Source organism: Stigmatopora nigra, chromosome 6 (genome assembly GCF_051989575.1).
Source record: "Stigmatopora nigra isolate UIUO_SnigA chromosome 6, RoL_Snig_1.1, whole genome shotgun sequence".
In the NCBI taxonomy this organism is placed as follows: Eukaryota; Metazoa; Chordata; class Actinopteri; order Syngnathiformes; family Syngnathidae; genus Stigmatopora; species Stigmatopora nigra.
In genome coordinates, this window is record NC_135513.1 from 13,956,047 (window position 1) to 13,976,682 (window position 20,636).

The 20,636-nt window shown below is 39.6% G+C and overlaps 1 protein-coding gene and 1 long non-coding RNA gene across 3 annotated transcripts in view; both read right to left on the reverse strand.

Moving 5' to 3' along the window:
- Nucleotides 1–404: 404 nt before the first annotated feature.
- psip1a (PC4 and SFRS1 interacting protein 1a) lies at nucleotides 405–6,877 on the reverse strand. Of its 2 annotated transcripts, none has more exons than XM_077718958.1 (17): nucleotides 6,773–6,877; nucleotides 6,336–6,409; nucleotides 5,950–6,026; nucleotides 5,687–5,825; nucleotides 5,517–5,609; nucleotides 5,205–5,291; nucleotides 4,808–4,858; nucleotides 4,666–4,729; nucleotides 4,496–4,589; nucleotides 4,152–4,335; nucleotides 3,671–3,735; nucleotides 3,509–3,564; nucleotides 3,369–3,439; nucleotides 3,159–3,260; nucleotides 2,870–3,077; nucleotides 1,565–1,646; nucleotides 405–739 (listed from the first exon to the last, which is right to left on the reverse strand). In XM_077718958.1, the coding sequence occupies exons 2-17, from the start codon at nucleotides 6,405–6,407 to the stop codon at nucleotides 709–711; spliced, it is 1,476 nt and encodes a 491-aa protein (XP_077575084.1). In that variant the 5' UTR covers nucleotides 6,408–6,409; nucleotides 6,773–6,877; the 3' UTR covers nucleotides 405–708. The 2 variants fall into 2 exon arrangements, with proteins under 2 accessions (XP_077575084.1, XP_077575082.1); XM_077718956.1 differs by having other exon boundaries at nucleotides 3,671–3,738.
- A 328-nt stretch (nucleotides 6,878–7,205) lies between these two features.
- The window catches only part of LOC144198547 (uncharacterized), a 29,595-nt gene continuing 16,164 nt past the window's right edge, over nucleotides 7,206–20,636 (reverse strand). Inside the window, exons 4-5 of the long non-coding RNA XR_013326736.1 lie at nucleotides 19,891–20,000; nucleotides 7,206–7,573 (exon numbers count right to left, since the gene is read on the reverse strand). This is a non-coding gene — a long non-coding RNA (uncharacterized LOC144198547). The remainder of the gene's footprint in view (nucleotides 7,574–19,890; nucleotides 20,001–20,636) is intronic.

A 20,636-nucleotide genomic window follows, 5' to 3' on the forward strand; every position in this document is an offset into this window, starting at 1 on the left:
AATGGACTTTGTTACCAAATTTTAATCAAAAATCAATAGCAGATTGACGGCACAAAATGAACGCTTTTGCCAAAATTTGACAAAAACTTTTAAATAGACTTTGTTACCAAGTTTTAAGCAAAAATCAATAGTATATTAACGGCACCAAATGAATGCTATTGCCAACATTTGACAAAAACGTTCACTAGCACTGTGCATTGCTAGTGATTTTCAACTGGAACCTGCAAAAAAATAAACATCCCTCGGTCATAAAGTGATCAGGAAATTCTGCTAAAATCACGAATTATCCAAAATGTACTGAAAGTGCCCCAAAATTACCCATAAATATATGAAAAAAGCAACTATACCAGACACTACATATTCTGGCATTAAACTTTGCTAGCAAAACATAGTTCACGAAATACTACTTTAGTAGACGATTTTATTTAACGCTGAAACAGATGAAACTAAAAAGGCACAAAAATAACTCTTATTTACACACAAGAAAAAAAGAGCTTTAAAAGACACTGTGAATGAACCGTTTCTGGGCACCGAGTGTTCTTTTTCTTCTTCTTTTCTACTACGGTCGGTAACTGTAAAAGCTTGCAAACGTATCGTTTGCTACTACGACTACCGAAGAACTCACGACTTGAAGCAGCGATTTGGACGACGACAACGATCAGGGGGGTGGTGCCAGTGTCAAGACCATAATGGGGCGGAAATGGGAGGTCAGGTGGAGGCTTCCTGAGAAACGGGGGTGCTGGAGAAGAGCAGATTCAACTGTGTTAGTTGGCGGAATATTAGGGCCACAACAAAAAAATAAGACAAAATGTGAATATGGTTTGAAGTATTAGTATGTGGGAAAAAAGAGTAAGACTAGTATGAAGTTAAAAAGTAACAAGTTTTTTTTCTCACATATAAGCCGCATTTTTCGCTAAAAAATGACAATTGAATCGAGGGTACGGCTTATATGCGCATAAATTAGACTTGACATGCAAGAAATGCCACAACGCGGTCATTTTCTTCAAAATAAAGAAAACATTAACATATAAAACGCTTAACAAAATTAATTTTGACGTCTATGAATGAAATTCAAGAAAAGATAAACCGTATCTAGCATAAAACGTGAAAAAAACCTGCCATTGGTCTCTCAGGGTGCAGCCATCTTACCTAAAGATAACAAACTAGACCGCTACAGACCCACTTCCTGGTTGTACTGCTCACATGACCTCCTTTTTAAAAAATTCTACGTGCAGACAACACCCTTTAGGAATGTGTAATCCAGCAATCGATTTCTACAGTATCTCAAAAATGCCACATGCGATGATTTTTTAAAAGATTTCAGCTTCAAAATACCAAATTAGTACTCCCTTTAAAACCACAAATATGGAGGTGAAAATTGTGAATCAGAGGGTGGTTTATACACAAGAATTTGAAAAATTCAACAATTTTAAGGCAATTTTAAGGATGCGGCTTATATGCGAGTATATATACGGTAGTACTTAAAAAACCCATAGCTTGTGTCAATCTAGGATGGCGTTTGCTAACGAAAACTCGCCATTTTGTGTGCATACTCAAAAACTACCTGAGATTCTCCACCATAGAAACATCTTCACGTGGCTCCGCCTTGTTTTCTTCAACGTTCTGATCTCCTTCGCCTGCTTTATCTGCAAAATCCAAACACACACATGAGCCCAGACATTCAACAAAAACCAAAGACAAGCACGGGGGAACATGTGACCACACGTGTTTTAGCTTCAAACCTCGGGAAGATCATCGTCATTTTCCGCCGATTAGCCACGCCTCCGCCTGAGAAAGAAATCTTTTCACGCGAGCTACGTATTCGGCGAGACCGTCGACTTTAGCATGTGGCATGATATTAACCTAATAAAGAAATCCTGTGACCTGCCAAAAAAAAGGGACGTCGTTTCCGGTTGTGTTTGAATGAATTTGGCCGACGGGCAGTTTGGTTTTTGACGGTTTCGTCTCCTTGGGTTCGAGTCAAGAGAAAAGCTCACACGCCATAGCACAATGTTTTAATGTATGGATTTGTGGGGGTGATTTGCTGGCTCATTTTTCACCGCCATTCTCACGGAGGTGGTTAATTTTGACATTTGTTCATTGCTAATTTCACAGCATGCCTATAATTTAAAGACAGACAAAAAGTACCCTGAAATAAGGTTGTAAAATGTTCCCATTTTTAACGAGCCTGTTAAGAGTATGTGTGTGTGTGTTCTTAAGTTTGTTCAAAGGCACTGGTTGTCTTAAAACAAACTTAACGGTGACCAATCGCCAATGAAATGTGTGTGGTCAAATTGATTTCAGAAAATGTTACATATCTAATCCCATATAATGTGTAGGGATAATAAATAGTATGTGAACATACATGTAATGGATAAAGATTTTTGGCATTGGAAATGAAGGGGCCTTTTTTGCAGATAAACTCATAAATCATATTGTTGAATACTTAGTTATTATGTATTTAATATTTATTTGTGCATTTCCAGTTATTGACAACTTATTGTGTTGGCTGTCTATTATGTTGACTACTTATGTACAACTCATTTATTATTTATTGATTATTTATTTGTCCACTCCATGTTGTTAACTACTTATTTATTACTTGTTGATTATGTTTTTATTATTTATTAATATGATTATATTTATTTGTGCACTCTGTGTTTTTATCTACTTATTACTTTACTACTTATTTATTGTGTTTATTATTATTTATGGATTGTGTATTATAATTATCCATTCCAGCAATATCTAGGTCTACATTGTCTTTTTCTGTGTCTTTACTTGCTACTGCTACAAACTCAATTTTCCAAATACAGGATGAATAAAGGCTAATCTAATCTAATTATTTACTTGATGGAAGGACACATACCCGCCGGCGCTTGGTTCTCCTGCGCTTGCTCCGCCCTCTTCAGCGTCCCCTTCTTAGCCTCCTCGTGCTGTCGCTGCTCGGCCAAAGATCGGTTGAGCACCTTGCTGAGCGTACACTCTCCCTCGCCCACCAGGAACATGCTCTTGAACTTGTTGTACAGCATACTGGCTTTGTCCATCACGTCCTGGCTGGCTTTGAACCTGCGGATCTGGAGCGCGAGCCACCAACGGCGTCACGCGGGGGAACGCCACTGACTGACCGCTTGGGCCCGGGGCTCGGCGCGCCTTGCCTTCTTCAGGGTGCCGATCAGTTCGCCTTGCTTCTGTAGGTGCTGAGTGGTCACCTGAAGGGTGCTGATCTCATCCAGGGCATCCAAACACTTCTTTACGTCCTAAAAAAGACAAAAAATGCCACCACTCTAAAATTCTCTGCCCAGATGGCCGTATTTTCTGGCATATAGGCTGTCTTAGTCGCTAAAAAAAACCAAAGTCGAACTCACAGGGTTGTCAATCTTTAGCGAAATCTTGATATCACTGTGAAGACGTTGAAGTTTGACATCTGTGGAGATTTCTGAGGGAGGAAAAATCAGTTTTAACTTTGGCGCCAGTTAGAAGATGAAAACCACGATGGGGAACTCACCCTTCTTTTTCATGCCAGGCCGCTCTTCGCTTTTCTTGGAGTCGTCCTTGTTTGCCCTTTTTTCGAAAACAGCCAGAAGAAGAAAAAGATGTCGACATGACACCGAAAAACAGGCGAATTTTGACTGAAACAGTTCAATGTCCTTTTTTGTTGAGGTCTTACTCGTCTTTTCGTCGCCGTGCTTCCTTGTCCGTGTCTGCGTTTTGATGCTTTTTCCTGCCTTTGGTCTTCTAAGAAAGAATAAAATAAAAACGGGTTAACATGTTTTTTTGTTATGTTAATGGTCCTTGTTTAAGTACTTTTCACACAAAAAAATATCATAAATGAGTGCAATGTAAAGGTAAAAAAAGATTAATTTATGCAAGCCAGATAACCAAAGTTTGTATAAGGGACTATTTTTAATTTTCCATCAAAACTTTAAAATTCATGTAAAATTGGTTGACCTCACAATCTGGCAACCTTGCTATTTTTAGTGGATACCAGATTTTTTTTCTGTCACTTTAAAATTCAAGTGAAATTGGTTGACCTTAAAAATCTGGCAACCTTGTTATTTTTAGCATACCACATTTCTTTTCTGTCTTCAACCTGCAAAAAAAGATGTTTTTCTAACGCAATAAGGCTATCTTCCTCGCGATTGGCTTGCCTCGTCATCATCCGAGGCACCCGACGAGTTCCCGTCTTTGGAAGGCTTCTTCTTCTTTGCATCCGGCTCTTTGGCCTCGCCGTCTTTGGTCTTGACGTCCTCCTTCCTTCTCTTGTCGTCCTCGCCATTTTTGGACTTGTCCTCTGCCGCCCTCTTCCTCTTTTTGTCCGACTCTGAGCCGTCTCTGAGGAGGGAGGAAGACACAGGAGTCATTTTTTTGCTTTCCTGACTGACAGATTTGTATCTTTAACTGTTGTTGTCATGATCCGAAACTTGGATAATCTAACTATTTTAGTGTTTCTCCATTGGTAGTGATTATTTTGGAGAATATTAATGATGTTTACATATCACTTCCCGAGCCCGGTCGCTCCTGATGCTGCAGCAGAAGCAACTTTTCACTTTTGGGCCTCCTGCCTCGTCGTTTTGGGGCATCCCCACCTGACAAAAACAGTTGTGAGTCACAATGGCGTTCTGTGTTGAATTATAGGATGTGCTAGGTTTATTTTTAACTAACCTGAAGGACTGACTGGACTTGCTGGGGGAGCTTCCGATGCGTCTGTGTCTTGCTCGCCTTCCATCTGATGAAAAACAATCAAAAAAATAGTGTTTAAAAAAATAATAATGTCATTCACATGACTTGTAATAAAGTAAAATACCTTTCTTTTTCGTCCTCTCTTAGGTTTAGGTATTTCTGCCTGGGATGAGTCCTGAAAAAAGTAATCATTTTAAAACATCTAACAAAAAACATGTATTTATTCAAGAAAAATAGTGGTGAAAACATCTAAGGCCAAATCATGTAATACGACTACCTCTTGTGGCAAGATAAGACATTGCAGTCTATTTAAATTTCTTCACATACGCATCTTCACATATTTTTTGGATGACGTCATTCACGTAAAATTACTTTGCAGTATTCTAAAATGGGTAAAGTTTTTAACCTAGCATACACATAATGTAATATTTTCAATTATGGGAATTGAACTAGATTAGATGCTGATTGCTAAAAAAATAAGCCACTCGTCTCTAGAAAAAAAAAAAAAAAAAACTACGTACATCTTTGTTCTGAGGCCCCTGCTCGGTGATCATAGACTCTTCATCGTCGTCCTCCTCCTCCTCTTCCTCAGTCTCCCTGCCTGGAACCTGAAAGGTTGGAGACAAGGGTCCACTTTGTGTGAAGCTCAAAGTTACCAACTATTATGTCCTACACTGAACCTACCACCAAGAAAACGTGAAATTAGGCTTTGAATTATTAATGACTCATTAACGAATCAGTCATCATAAACCTAATCAAAAACTATTTAGATAGTTGATTACCAACTTTTTGATGACATTTTCTATATTTAGTCATTTTACGTGTACACTTACTTCCAATGAATTTGTTTCCTTAATCTCCGCCCCCTCTTCTTCTTCTAAACCAGTGTCTGAATCCTTCTCAGACAAAGATTCTGTACAAATAGGCTAGAAAAAAAATTACAAAAATATTAGTGTAGAAGATAATATTTCTTACTTTTTTGTACACAACGAGGGATTCAAACCTTCGGTGCCGTCAACTCCACTTTGGGGTTGTTCTCAATCTCCCACAATCCTTCATTGAAGCCCTTCCTCTTGTTGGGTTTGGCGTACTTTTCCTTGTTGGGGTGGTAAGGGAAGATATCTTTGGGGCCCAGGAAGGCACTGTGGGGAATTTTTAGCACGGGTTAGCTTTTGAATACACATGATGAGACTCCTCAAAGCGGTTTGACCGCCATTTTGTGCCTTTTGTGGCCTCTAAATAGAGAATATTGGCTTAGTCACTCACGTTTCATGGGTACCAAAGAAAAAGATGGGTAACTTGATGTTGGAGGGTTTCACGGCACCGTCCGGGACTTCGTCGATCTGTCGGTGAGATGAAAATATTAATTTTTATATGAAAATTTTACATGTGTTTTACATGTAAAGGCCAATTACTTTACATAGAACAGATAGTATTTAAGTATGTATATACTTGGCAAAGTATATGTTGTGGTACTTAGTAATGAATGTAATTGGACATGACAACCTTATGGTGGCTAAATTAACCACCATTAAGATTTTTTTTCTGTTTTCAAGTTTTCTGAGTAAATATCTCATTAAAATTGAAAGTCAAAACCTCAAAACATGTTATATTTGTAAAAGTTTGAAGCCTTGTCAGCTTTACACACTTACTCTAGCAGGCCAGTGTGGGTAGCCCTTCATTTTGGCGAAAATCAGATCACCAGGCTTCCAGTCTCCGGTCATTTCTGTCCACAAAAAAAAAAAAACACGAAACAGGAAGTTTTTGAGCCAGTCGTTTAGCAAACTGTGACAATACATGACAACATGTGGGTGCCCCTCCCCCTGAACACCACCATTTTCGTCCATTCATTTCCAAATTGAAGCACATTCAAAGCTCGTCGTTCTATTTTTCACCCAAAAACCACCTTAATTACATAAATGCTCAAACGGCATCACGTGTGAGATAACGTACGTCAACAAACGCGCTAGCACCTAGCTAACCGTAGGTGGTTCGGTGCTTATAACGACGCAGCGGTTAAAAAACAGTGCCTGTCATATATTGAGAGCATGTGGAATATATAATGATAAGAATTATGAAAGTTATTTACTTGACTGTTGTTTTGTTTTAAAGTCGTCCTCCCACGAAGCTCCTTTTCCGCACACAATCCAAACCACGTTCTGCCCTCCCGCGCGTAACGTCACCGGGCGGTACCACTTAGAATTGGGGGGGAAGGGGATATTTTTGGAAAAATGTTGATAAAAGTAGTAATGCCTACTTTACTCAAGGCGAATTAGCAAGTTACTTCCTAAAAATACCATTGAATACATTTTATTCAATTTTTATTCACGCATAGTTCATTTTGTCCATGTAAACATCGATTTGAAGTTGAAAGAATCGCCCTTTAAACTTGTTAAACTTGGATGAAGCCGCCAGGGGACCTTTCGTTGCCTAGATACACGTAGCCGTGACGTCATGACCACAATTTTATCATCTCGCCCTACTTTTTAAACTGCAATATAAAAAAAATCCAATTTGTTTCGAATTTTTACAGTTCTCAATGTTTTTTTAAGTATCAGCAAATTATTTAAAAAGTAACATGCGTATTTGGGATCACCATTAAGTAGACGCAGTCTTTTCCATTTGACACAAAATGGACGTCTGGGGGCGTCAGTGGCAGCTAAAAAAATCTTGCAGTGGTCTTAATGAACACGCTGACCTGTCTTTTGACTACTTTATCATTCTCCAGTGGATTCTCCTGTACATGCTGAAGACTTGCCAACAGTAAAATGGGGAAAGATGCCAATCCATGAGCATGACACACACACACAACACACACTCCGGCTCAAGGACGCCATCGCTCATTCAAGTCCAGCAAAGGTGCCCTTCAACGCAGGAGTGCTTCAGTGGTCTGGAATCAATAAATTTAGGGAGTTATAGATTTTTTTTCAGCGTTAATATTTAGGTCCCGGACTTTAATGACCGAAAAGTTTTTCCGCAGACCCTCATGAAATTTAAATTCCTGCGGAGGGGCTTGATGAAGGGAAATTTGAAAACCTGTCAACAACATGGAGGAGGGAAATTAACATGGAGGACTCAAAATATGCCTGTATAAAATTCTCTTTTCCCTAAAAAAAAATGCCAGAAAAAAGTAGCTTCACAGCATGATAGCGAGGACGTGCTAACAAATGAAGACGAGACCCTCCGGATGTTACGCGGACGCCTCGTCTGTCGGGGTGAAGGATACGCGCTCAGTCATACGCCTGGTACACACTGTCATCCCCCTTGTCTAAGCGGGACCCCCCGCCAAGCTGGCTAGGCTCCAACGCAGAAGGTCTCCGACCCGGTGGGCAGGTGGGGTGGGGTTCTCGGTGTTATTCCTAGACCTGCCGGGCGCCTTTTGGCGTCAACCTCCTGGCCGTGACTGGGAGACAAGCGTCCTTCAAGTATCACCGGCATCCTTCATTGTCTTTAAAAGAGGCGCGGCCTAATTGCCAGGGGCCGCAAATGCCGACACGGCCATCTGCGGCGTGTTATTCTTATCGTGTGACAAATGCGCACTAAGTTGGGGTGGAATTCGGAGGAAGGCCTAAGCAACCCCGTAAATACTGACAGCAAGTTTTTGATACTGTAAAGGATTGCTATGTAAATCTATATTACAGTTTAGAAATGTTATTTTATGATGAGTAAGTACATGTATATGTTACGAATGTTTTGGGACACTTTACCATCCGAATGCATGGTGAGGTGTCTCAAAACCTTTGATACTGGCTGTAGAAAATATTATTAGTACATGTGAAACACACTTTTTATCACCAATTATATTTAAAAATCAAAGAATATACAAAACAAAAAATGTTTACTTTTTTCTCTTTCAGTTTTCAATATAAAAAAATAAAAATCAATGTTTTCCTTTTTAATTATCGAAAAAAATCATACAAATCAATAATGGTCCCCCTTTTTTAATTAAAAATGCAAAAATCTAACAAAAAATATCTATAAAATAAAAAACATAAACAAATATTTCCTATTGTAAGGCTGATGATGATTTGGAAAAAATATACCTAGTATTGACCATCATAAAAGCTGTCAAATTATATATATACATATATTTTTAGATTTTACAAAATGATATTTGAACTAAAAAGGGAAAAATCTGACTAAAAAATTACAATTATTGACTTAAAAGGGGTAAAATCAGGAAATATATTATACATCTATACTTCTACTACTACTTCATTTTAATTTGATCCTAAAACAGAAAGTCGGCACTCATCATTGAATTTTCGGTCCACACAAAATGATACAGCGGACCAGATTTGGCCCCCGGGCCACCACTTTGACCTCTAACCCACACTACCATTCCTTTCACATATCGTTTCCTACCTTAACACAACCTAAAAACTACTCACAATTGAGTCAAGAGCCTTTAAACAAGACCCACAAATCGCTGCAGTGCACCAAATTTTCCAAAGGAGGCGTCCGAGAACTTCTCGCTAAGCCATCAAGAAATCCCCCCCAACACCCCCCAACGTAAGACGGGATCGGTCGGGCCCTCGGACAGCGGGCGAGTGTACGAATGCAGGGGGATGACAGATGCTTCTGTCAGAGTTCCGACCGTCGCCGCTTTGTGGGAGTAGCGCAGATGCCCGGAGAAGAACTCCTCCCCCTTCTCCGTCCCCCCCCCCCACCCCCGACGTCGGGCCCCGAAGAGCGACTGACAAGACGCGAGCACTTCCGCTCAGCGGTCAAGCCACCGCGTCGGAGTGGTCGCCTCGACGGGGGGAGGACGGCGGCGAGGGGTTATAAATGGATGGGTCGCGGCGCGAGGACGGCGGAAGGGCTCGCTCGCGGCCAGACCGGGCGACGGGGGTCCGCGCCGGTCGCGCCCGCGAGGAAAGCAGATGTTTGGGCTCGGGGGCCGGCCAAGTTTGTCGAGCAACCTTCAGCCGCTTGGAGGTCGGCCCTTCGCTGAGGGGAGGGGGCGGGACCTTTTTTTTACAGGCAAACGCTTTGGAAAAGGTCGGTGCTGAACATGGAGGCCTTGGTGACCTTTGACCTGGCTGCTGTTGGGCAATTTGGATGTTTGGATGCCAATGCTGAGGGGCAACCCAAATTGGTGGACAGCCAATCGTAGGGAGACAAAGGACAATTGTTCATGAGGACAGGCTAGGGGCGATTTATAGGGTGCCAAATTAGCATAGCATGAATATTTTGATTTTTTTTAATAAATGGATTAAAAGAACTGGATTAAAAGCCCGGAATATTCAGTTTTTATAGATCTAAAACAATGTTTATTTTAACTTTTTTTATATATATTTTTAGATTTAAAAAAATGATTTTTGAAGTAAAAACTGAAAAAAATGATTAAAAAATGACAATTATTGATTTAAAAGGGGGGAAATCAGGAAATTTAATATACATCGATACTCTTCATTTGAATTTGATCCTAAAACACAAAGTTTGCACTCATGGTTTATTTCCCGGGCCACACAAAATGATCCGCCGTCCCAGATTTAGCCCCCGGGCCGCCACTTTGACACGTGTGTTAAATAAAGTAACAGTTACAGTGTTAGTATTAATATTTTAATATACCCCTGCTGTTTAATATACCTAGGTATATTAAATGGGGAGTATATTAAACAACATAATACAGTAGTAGTTTGTTGTTGTTATTTGTGCACTTGGTGAAGCTTTGAATCGCATTATATGCTTTTATAATGACAATAAAAGCATTTAATTCAATTTAGATTGAACAAAAAAGATGGACATTGAAATATTTCAATCTCAACGGCATCTATCTGGTTAAATAAAGGTTACATTTAAAAAAAAAGTTTCTAAACGACAAGAGCACGAAATCCCACCATTAGTTTCATCACGGCGCCATTGCGATTTCACAAAAAAAAAAACGCACAAAAAACACAAAAAAAAAAAACCCGATCCCAGGACTTTATCACTTCCCAGCTCGATGAGTTAAGAAGCAACTTTCACCCCCTCTCAACCTCGCTATCGATTTTCCGAGAGAGTGTGGGAGATCTGGAGATTACGTCCGTGAACACCCGGCTTAACGCCCCGTTTTTTTTTTGGTATCTGGCAAAAAGATGGGGGGAGACAAAATCTAGGGGCTTAAGGTTCCACGGCGCCCGAACGGGGAGGAACTTGAAAGCGGCAGCGGCGCCATGATGGGAAACGAGAAGAGAAGGTACTACCTCATTTAGGAGCGCTACTTTTTTGGAAAGGGGAAAACGCTTAAAGTAAAACCGCCAAGGCCCTGACCGACCGCGCTCGGGAATTGAGACGTTTTTAAACCTTTAACGGGGGACGCTGATCAAAGCCCGACTCCATCCCCGCTGAAAGCGGGGCCGCGGGGAAGGGAGGGGGCGAGGGGATCACCGCGGGGAAGGAACGGGGGGGCCAGTGCGGGGATCACGGAGGGTCCAAAACGGCAAATCGGCACGTTAGCTTCTTTTTTTTTATTAAAGGAGAGGCGGAATTACGGGAGCCAATGGGGGGCCTCGGTCTATTCTGCGGGGTTTCCAACGGCTGGAAAAGGGGCAAAGAGGTCAATGACCGGCCGGTTAGGAGGGCGAAAACGAATATTTTGTGGGTTAGGTCAAGGGTGTCAAAGTGGCGGCCCGGGGGCTAAATCTGGACCGTCGCATCATTTTTGTGTGGTCCAAAAAAGTAAATGAGTGCTGATTTTCTGTTTTAAGATCAAATTCAAATGAAGAGTATAGATGTATATTAAATTTCAGAATTTTGCCCCTTTTAAATCAATAATTGTCATTTTTTAATCATTTTTTTCAGTTTTTAGTTCGAAAATCATTTTGTAAAATCTAAAATTATATATAGGTTCCACGTTGACACGCCGTTTTTTCATCGGGCGACCAATCCCATCTTTCATTTCTCTACTTGATATGCCACAGCCCCCTCCCGTCATCCGACGCCCCCCGGCGGCCAGGTACAGGTATGGACGTCACGTATCTCCATCCCTTTTTAAATCCACCTCAAACGGAGCGCAAACGAGAGGCTTTCTTTGGCGCCCAGTCGCAAAAGTCTCGCCCCCCGCCCCCCTTCGCCTCGGGTTAGCGAGGGGGTGTCGGCTCCTTGGCTCGGCTAGCTAGATTGCTCTGAATTATAAATCAAAGCGCCTTCTACGTGAAGCGCTGTAATTGCGAGGCGCTTTTACCTGCGAGTGTCACTTTCGTCTGTCAGGCAGTTTCCAAGCCATCGTTTTCCTGTCATTTTCCTCACATTGATCTTCATATCTTTCACTCTAGGCCCTTTACTTGAAATGTCATTTTTATAAGAGCCAATACTAATGATTTAAAACAAGGGTGTCAGACTCGGGTTAGTTCGCGGGCCGCGTTAACGTCAACTCGATTTAATGTGGGCCGGACTATTTTAGATATAATATTTAGATTTTTGTTTTTTTATAAATTGATTAAAAGAACTGGATTAAAATCCCCGAATATTCAGTTTTTTATAGATCTAAAACAATGTTAATTTTAGCTTTTTTAACATATTTTTTTGATTTTACAAAATGATTTTTGAACTAAAAGCAGAAAAAATGGATTAAAAAATGACAATTCTTGATTTAAAAGGGGGAAAATCAGGAAAATATATATTCATCTATACTATACTAAAAAAAGTTCAAATAAACAGTTTAATATCTAAAAAAATGGAATAATTAGGGATTTTGATCCAGTTCTTATAATCCAATTAAAAACATTTATATATATTACATTTCCTGATTTTCCCCCTTTTAAATCAAAAACTGTCATTTTTTAATCAATATTTCCTGGGTTTTTAGTTCAAAAATCATTTTGTCAAATCTAAAAATATATATACAAAAAAAGCTAAAAGAAACATTGTTTTAGATCTATAAAAAAACGGAATATTCAGGTCTTTTAATCCATTTATAAAAATAAAAAAAATCTAAACTTTATATCTAAAATAGTCCGGCCCACAAAACCAACCCGAGTTTGACCCTAAAGACCTCTCAATTAGCAAAGTGGAGCAACCCAAGCCAAGATATTTTTACCTCCCATCTCTGTATTTGTGACTCCCCCCAAGTCTACCAGCCCAAGCCATTCATCACAGAACACGACTTGTTTAGCTCCTAATGAAAGAAATGTCGGCGTCCCGCCCTCCCCGGCCCGCCGAGACCACCCGGTCCGGCCAAAGTCCGACTCTGGGAAGTAATTGCCCCTCCGGTGGACTTCTCGGCAAGATGTCACATGACCCGGACGTCGGGGAGTGGCCTCCTCGCTAGCTTTGGCCCGACTAGCCGCTTAGCGGCCGGCGGCGGGTTTCGGTGCCAACCTTGGCGGGGGAGGGCGGGGCTTTTGACAGGAAGAGGGATGAAGTGGTCCAGGGAGATAAATAACAATGGTGGGGAGTGGGTAGTGGATGACCCTCGGTAGGGCGCTTTGGTCGGGACAGCGGCCGACTGACCTGAAGGGGGCGGGATCTGCCCGTCAACGCCGTATTTACTCTACTTTTCGTTATATTTAATGGTTTTATTCTGGTTTTGAATTCTCGTCGTCAATTCTTGTTTTATTTTCATTGATGTAGTTTGAAAGATGAAAGATTGGATCATTAAATTCATTTAAAGTCCTTTCCTGATCATTTTGGTGTACTTGTTGGGCAACTGGGCACAATCTGGGGTCACTAGGGGTCCATTTTGGGTCATTTCAAGTTGATTTGGCGGCATTTTCTCTTGGTTTTTCTTCTTTTTTTTGTATCAGGTCAACTCTTGTCCACTTTTTGGCATTTAAGAGTCATTTCTGTCCACTTTTTGGCATTTAAGCGTCACTTTCTGTCCTTTTTTGGCATTTAATGGTCATTTATGTCCACTTTTTGGCATTTAAGGGTCATCTCTGTCCACTTTTTGGCTTTTAAGGTCATTTCTGTCCCCTTTTTGGCATTTAAGGGTCACTTTCTGTCCATTTTTTGCATTTACAGTTCACCAGCTGTTAATTTTGGGGTATTTTATTTCAGTCAATTACTTTGTCATGTTTAAGTCTCTTCCTATTCCAGTTAAAATCTATTTTATATGCTTAGGCTCAATAAAAATGTACACATTTCATTTAACCAACGAGCCTGCTTTAGAAGACACGGGGAACAATTCATTAAAAAAACCCTGCGACCATTCCCAGTCCTTAATGGAGCGCAAAAGAATTCCAAGTTGGCTGACTTCCACCGTCAAAGGGGCTCCTGGGTGGGTGGGGTTGGGGGCGGGGTCAGGGTTTGGGGAGGGGGGGTTTGGGGGCGGTCTCAAGGGTTGAAGGAAGAGCAGATCAATTTTGCTGTTTGATCTGGCGCAGCCTCTGAATAAATGTATATTTCATTCACACTCTCTCCGGGCACAAACATTGACATTCTTGGTGTTTGGTTCTTGACTTTTGTGGCCAGAGACGCCATTTTAGTCCATGCTAGCGACTTGTTATTCCTCCAGCGTTGCCATTGCTACTCTAGCTACGATAACTCATGTCGGGAATTTCAGGCTCGGGAATAGTGTAAAAAGCCAAAAAAATGGATATGGAAGCAGCCATTTTGACAGCCAATCTATTTTGACTATTGTGCATTGTTTCTTAGCATTTAGCATTGCTAGCTGGGGGTTGCGTCCTATCAAAATATGTCTGATTCTTATTCAATACATGACTTTTTAAGGTTACTATGGGTATAAGCAATTGAAAAGTTGAAAAATATACAGGATGAAGCAAATGATAAATATTGATATGATGTCATACAGCATATATAAACACTGATGATATTATGGTCCTATTTTTGCTCGTTGCAGGACAGAAGCCACTCTTATATTCAGCCCATGATGATGCAAGCGTGAGGCAATAGCCCCCAACGCTCGGACAAATAAGCCATCCACAAACGATAAACAGAGTTGCGTTCGCTTGCATTGGCTTCGGCGCCTCATCGGAACGAGCGCTAAATAACTAGCCTTGTTGATATTTGACGTCTTCGACCCATACAGCCTTTTATTATTGGAACTACCGGTTTCAGAAATGACCGTATTTGTCGGCCAATAAGCCGCACCAGGCAAAGAATGCAAAACTAAATGTATTAAATTTATTATTTATTATTATTTTTTAAATATATTATATTTATTTATAATTATTGTTTAATATTTTCAATCTATTTATAATTATCATTTAATATAGTTTATTTATTATTATTATTGTTACTACTACTAATAATACTTCTACGATTACTACTACTACTACTTCTACTACTACTACTTCTATTACTACTACTACTTCTATTACTACTACTACTACTACTACTTCTACTAATACTACTACTACTACTACTATTATTATTATCATCATCATCATTGTATGTATATATTTATTATATACATATATAATTACATTTACTGATTTATTAATTAATTTATTCAAATATTGATTTATGTTTTTATTTATTAAACTTATTTGTTAACTTATTACCTATCTATTTATGTATAAAATCTATTGTTCTGTGTCTGTATTCTCACCCTCTTGTTACTGTGACAATGACGTATTTATTCTTAACCTAGCATATCCTCCTAAACAACCCAAATTTAGCCATCTCGTGATAGCCAGAATTGAAAAAAAAATACCTAAGTATAAGTCGCAGTGGGCAAACTACAAAAAAGTGCGACTCATAGTCCGGAAAATACGGTAAACGAAGGTCGAAAATGCAAATCCGAAACGGTCTCCTGTATTTCTTTCCCTCAAAAGAGCATCCTTGAACAGGTTTAAAAGATCTTCCTCTGTGCGCGTCGTCATGACGATTTGATCTCATTTAGCGTAGCCGTTCGGATTAAAGTGTTTCGAGGCCACGTCAATTGCAAATAAAGAGCCATTTGGCCCCCAGTTTTTAATGAATGACGCCAATTGGACTCTCCTTTAAATTATTTATTGTCCGTATGATATTAAAAGCTACATGGTGATTAGCAATTTAAATGTCTGGAGGTTTTTTTTTGATCGCGTTCTATACATGTCGAGAGAAAACGAAAAATCTAATCATTTTCTGAACAAGCAGCTTGTCAAGCCGTGGCTCCGTAACGTGTGTTCAAAAAGCATATTTATTCCTCGGCCGCTCGCCTTTGCATGAATTATGCATAACGCCACGAAGCCAAGTTGTTTTATTTCATGAAATGCAGCGTAAGTGCAACTGCTTTCAAATGAAGCCACATCAAGGAAAGCCCATGACGAGACTGTCAAAAGACGCAAACTTATTCATGAAAAAATGCAATTTTAGGGGAAATTACGATAGATTTAAGACTCAAAAAGGGATTTTATTGAATGTCTAACGTTATTAATAGTAGTTTTGGTTTAATTCTTTGTGAATTGAGAGACTTTCTTTTGATTTTGGGTTAATTCTAGCAGAATTGGGATATGGGAATTTAGCTAGCTAACAGCTAGTCAATTGCTGAATTAGCTATCTAATTTGTGTTTTGTTTTTAAGCGCTTTGCTTCTTAATGTCGAAGCAACATTAGCAAGTGGTGCATTTTTAGCTATTTTAAACATTTTAGCCCAGTATTAGTCAATGAAAACATTAGCTAATGATTATGGGAATTAGTTAGCTAACTAATTTGTTTGTTTGTGTGCACTTTGCTTCTTTCTCAATAGCGAACACGTTAGCAAGTGGCACATTTTTAGCTATTTTAAACTTTTTACCCCAGTATGAGTCAGTTAAAACATTAGCAAATGATTATGGGAATTAGTTAGCTATCTAGTTAGCATTTGTTTGTATACGCTATGCTTCTTTCTCAATATCAGACCAGCAAATATGTTAGCGAGTAATACATTTTTAGTTATTTTAAACATTTTAGCCCAGAATGACCCAATTCCGACATTAGCAAATGATTATGGGAATTAGTTAGCTATCTAATTAGCATTTGTTTGTATACGCTATGCTTCTTTCTCAATATCAGACCAGCAAATATGTTAGCGAGTAATACATTTTTAGCTATTTCAAACATTTTAGCCCAGAATGACCCAATTCCAACATTAGCAAATGGTTATGGGAATTAGTTAGCTATCTAATTAGTGTTTGTTTGTATGCACTTTGCTTCTTTCTCAATATTAAAGAAACATAGATGTTAGCAAGTGGTGCATTTTTAGCTATTTCTAGAATTTTAGCCCAAAATTAAACAATTACATTAGCAAATGAGAATTAGTTAGCTCTCAAAGTTGTGTTTGTTTGTATGCGGTTTGCTTCTTTCTCAATATCAAAGCAGCAAACATATTAGCTAGTGGCACATTTGAACTATATCAAACATTTTAGCTAAGACGTAGCCTGTTACTTCATTAGCTAATAATGAATGGAATCTCTTAGCTAACTGATTAGCAAAAACAACATGAACATGCTTGTTTTTATCCATCTGTCCCTCCTCAGAGTACCAAATATGTTAGCGAATGGCGCGCCCTGTCACAGCGCGTCATTTGTATTCCACTATTTACACCAAGCGTGCTAACACGCCGTGTTTTGTAGCGCGACCTGACTTGCTAATAACGTAGCAGTTTGGGCCCGCGGGGCCGCGTGACCCGGCGACCCGATCCGGCGCTAATGAGCAGCTAGCGCGCTTGCGCCGCATCCGCCCAGCCGTCCTTCCGCGCTTCCGTGACATCTGTCCGCCAATTTTTTTATTCCGACGGCGGGCGTTAATTATTCACCGGCGGTAATTATGACATGCCCGCGTGTCAGTTTGGCGAGGACCACCCCGGTTCCTCCCGAGCTCGTCCGGGCGCGACCGGCCACCGCTCTCTGCCGGCCGGACTCGGAAAGATGGCCACGGGGGAGCTAATTAGCGCAACATAAATTACGGCGGGCCGATAGAGCGGTCGCCGGTGCCATCGGAAGGGCGAGCGCGCCGCTGAGCGTGTTTTTCGCTACCGACGTGGCCGACTGTGCTCGGGCGCAACGTTGTTTTGGCGCGGCGATCTTGTGAATGCTAATTTAACAGACGGTTTTGTTAGCATGGCCGCTGAGAGAAGCTGTTCCAGTGACTGTGTTCCATTAATAACAACTTGAAATATGGTTGTCGCTATACAGAAATGTTATAGTATATATATATATATATAACCTCCATTTCAAAATAAGAAGTAACATAATTAGTTTTATCTTCTAATTTTATCAATTTTTGTTCTAATTAATCCTTTGAATATTATGTCAAAGCTTTTTTTTTTATGGTAATAAAGACATTTCCAAACAACTTTTGTTTCGTGTATGGCACAGGTGTCAAAGTGGCGGCCCGCGGGCCAAATGTGGTCCGCAGAATCATTTTGTGTGGCCCGGGAAAGTAAATCATGAGTGCCGACTTTCTGTTTTAGGATTGAATTTAAATTTAGAGTATAGATGTATATTAAAATTCCTAATTTCTTCCTTTTAAATCAATAATAGTCATTTTTTTAATCATTTTTTTCTGTTTTTAGTTCAAAAATCCTTTTGGAAAATCTAAAAAAGTATATAAAAAAGCTAAAATAAACATTGTTGTAGATCTATAAAAACTGAATATTCAGACAAATTGACCACCTTTTATGACTTAATTGTTGTTTTTGACCCAAAAAAAGCAGTTTTTTTGTTGCTACGAACTTAACATAACCAAAAACCAAGCGAACAAAAAGATAACTAATCTCAAATTGCAATCACCTGAAGTACTGCTCATTGAAACAAAAGAAAAAACCCGTTGCGGCCCTTTACGGAATCGAACGCACGTACCCTTAACACGAACATCTCGTTTCCAGCCAAAAACTAGCAAAGGGATTTAATTCTTAAGCTTATTCCCCTCGCCGTCAGGGTTGGGCATCGGCAAGTAAACGTTCCCGGCCTTGTTTAGCCCGTTTTTTTGACGGACGCGAGCTGGGCGGAGGCCGCTGTCAAGCCCGAAGCGGCGCTCTCAGCTGGAGCGCCAGATAAAGAGCGGACGCCTTGGCCGAGGTCAGCCTTGATGAAGACGTGCTAAATCTTTGAGGAAAGACCAGAGGAGATGGACAATCTGCCAGCGTGCTACTTATCTTTCTTCTTCTACTTTTTTTTTTCTACCTTTCAATCGTCCTCAAGTCTTCGACTCGGACGCCGTTATCGGGCCGGGCAGGCCGGCAGATATCACGGCGAAGTGCGGAACTCAATCATAACTTGGCAACGTAACCACGGGGAGGGAGAAGAAGAGTGCCGTGCCCACCGGGTTGGGAAAAATAGCATCTCCCTTTTGCCCAAGTTGTCACTTATTTATCCGTGAAAAATGTATTTGAGATGTTATCGTATGGAGTTCAAAAGTATAAAAGTGAAATACATTTTTGACTTATTTTTTTCCTAATTTGTCTTTGATAAACATGAAAAAAATCCTGTTTTCTGCTTTTATATTTGAATGTAAATAAAATACAATTCTTAATATAATAAAAAATATATATCTATACATTAATAAATAAATAAAAATAATTTACAATAATTTATTTATTAATGTATGTATTTATTTATTTTATATAAAAATAATAATTATTCAAAATAATTAGAAAAATTATAAAAATAATAATAATTATTTCTTATTATTATATTTATTTATCTATGTATTTATTTATTTTATATGAAAAATCATTTACAATTATTTATTTATTTATCTATGTATGTATTTATTTTATATGAAAATAATTGACAATTCTTTAACCATTTATTTATCTATTTATGTATTTATTTCATACGAAAATAATTTACAATTCTTTATTTATTTATTTTTGAGATATCTATAATCTTCATTTGAATTTTGAACATTCAACAGGAAGTCAACATGCATGATTTACTTTGGCGGGACCGAGCAAAGTAATACGGCGGGGCCGCGACTGGCCCTCCAGCCACGGCTTTGACACCCCTCGTCTAATTAGTTCGATTTTCAGTCATTTTGGAACTTTTTCGGGCCACTTCTTTGTCAATTTACTGTCTGCCATTTTGAATGGGAGGGGCTAATGAATATCTGTATTTTATTTTGAAGTCGAGCAAGTTTTTGGGACACGCAAAACATTTTTGGAATCTTCTTTTTTTTGACATTGAAGTTGGAGAAGAGGAAAAGAAGATGCGGCACCCCCAGGGGCTGCTTTGAGCTTTGAAGTCACGACAAGAAAGGGGGGTAGCGGACACTCGGGGGGGGGGCCCCACCCGGCACCCCCCCCTTGATGTGGTTTCATCACGCGTCAACGCTCGGCCGGACGACGGAAGCAGCTCACCTCGCCTTGATGCGATGACGCCGATCGATGGTCGGACGCCGCCGGACTGCCGAGGGCGGCGGTGGTGCGATGCTCACGGGGGGCGCTTGGACGGGGCTCGATCGATAAATCTAGGGTAGAAAAAGAAGCATCGTTCAACTGGTGCAACCGCCATTGGCGGCCATAAACGTCATTTTTGCGGGCCTGCCAAAGTAAAACATGTCAGTCAAGTTTAAGATAAAATTCATTAAATTTAATCTATTTATTTCATATATGTATCCTTTTTAGGGAAATAAAATGAATCCAGGATTAATTTTTAATTTTCAATTTTAATTAATGTTTAAATAAGAAAAACAGCCTTTAAAAAACATCTAAAATATAGATGGATATATAAATATACATGTTCTGTTGTGTAATTGGGTATTTTTTTGGCTCTGACCCACCCAGGTGTTCGCTATTGTCTCATTCATCAACTCCTGTCTGTCTATTTAAACCCCGTGTTTTTCTACATCCATATTGGAGTTTTATTTCCCGTTTGCTATATGTAATGTTTGCCTATTTGTCGCTGTGCCAGTTTAATTTGTATTTTTTTGTATTTTATCCCCATTTTTAGGATTTGAATGTTGAATTTTCATTAAAATTTTAAATTGTGCACCAGTGTACTTCCTTCTCTTTCATATATATCATGGGATATACTATCCTACTATACTAACCTACTATACTATCCTACTATTTTATCCTACTATACTATCCTACTATAATATACA

Excerpts from the sequence above, each read along its gene's own strand:
- psip1a (XM_077718956.1), bottom strand. The coding sequence starts at position 6,407 with ATGACCGGAGACTGGAAGCCTGGTGATCTGATTTTCGCCAAAATGAAG. Across the intron at positions 4,590-4,665 it reads AAGTCCAGTCAGTCCTTCAG|GTGGGGATGCCCCAAAACGA; the intron begins GTTAGTTAAAAA and ends TGTTTTTGTCAG. Across the intron at positions 3,261-3,368 it reads CGCTAAAGATTGACAACCCT|GACGTAAAGAAGTGTTTGGA; the intron begins GTGAGTTCGACT and ends TGTCTTTTTTAG.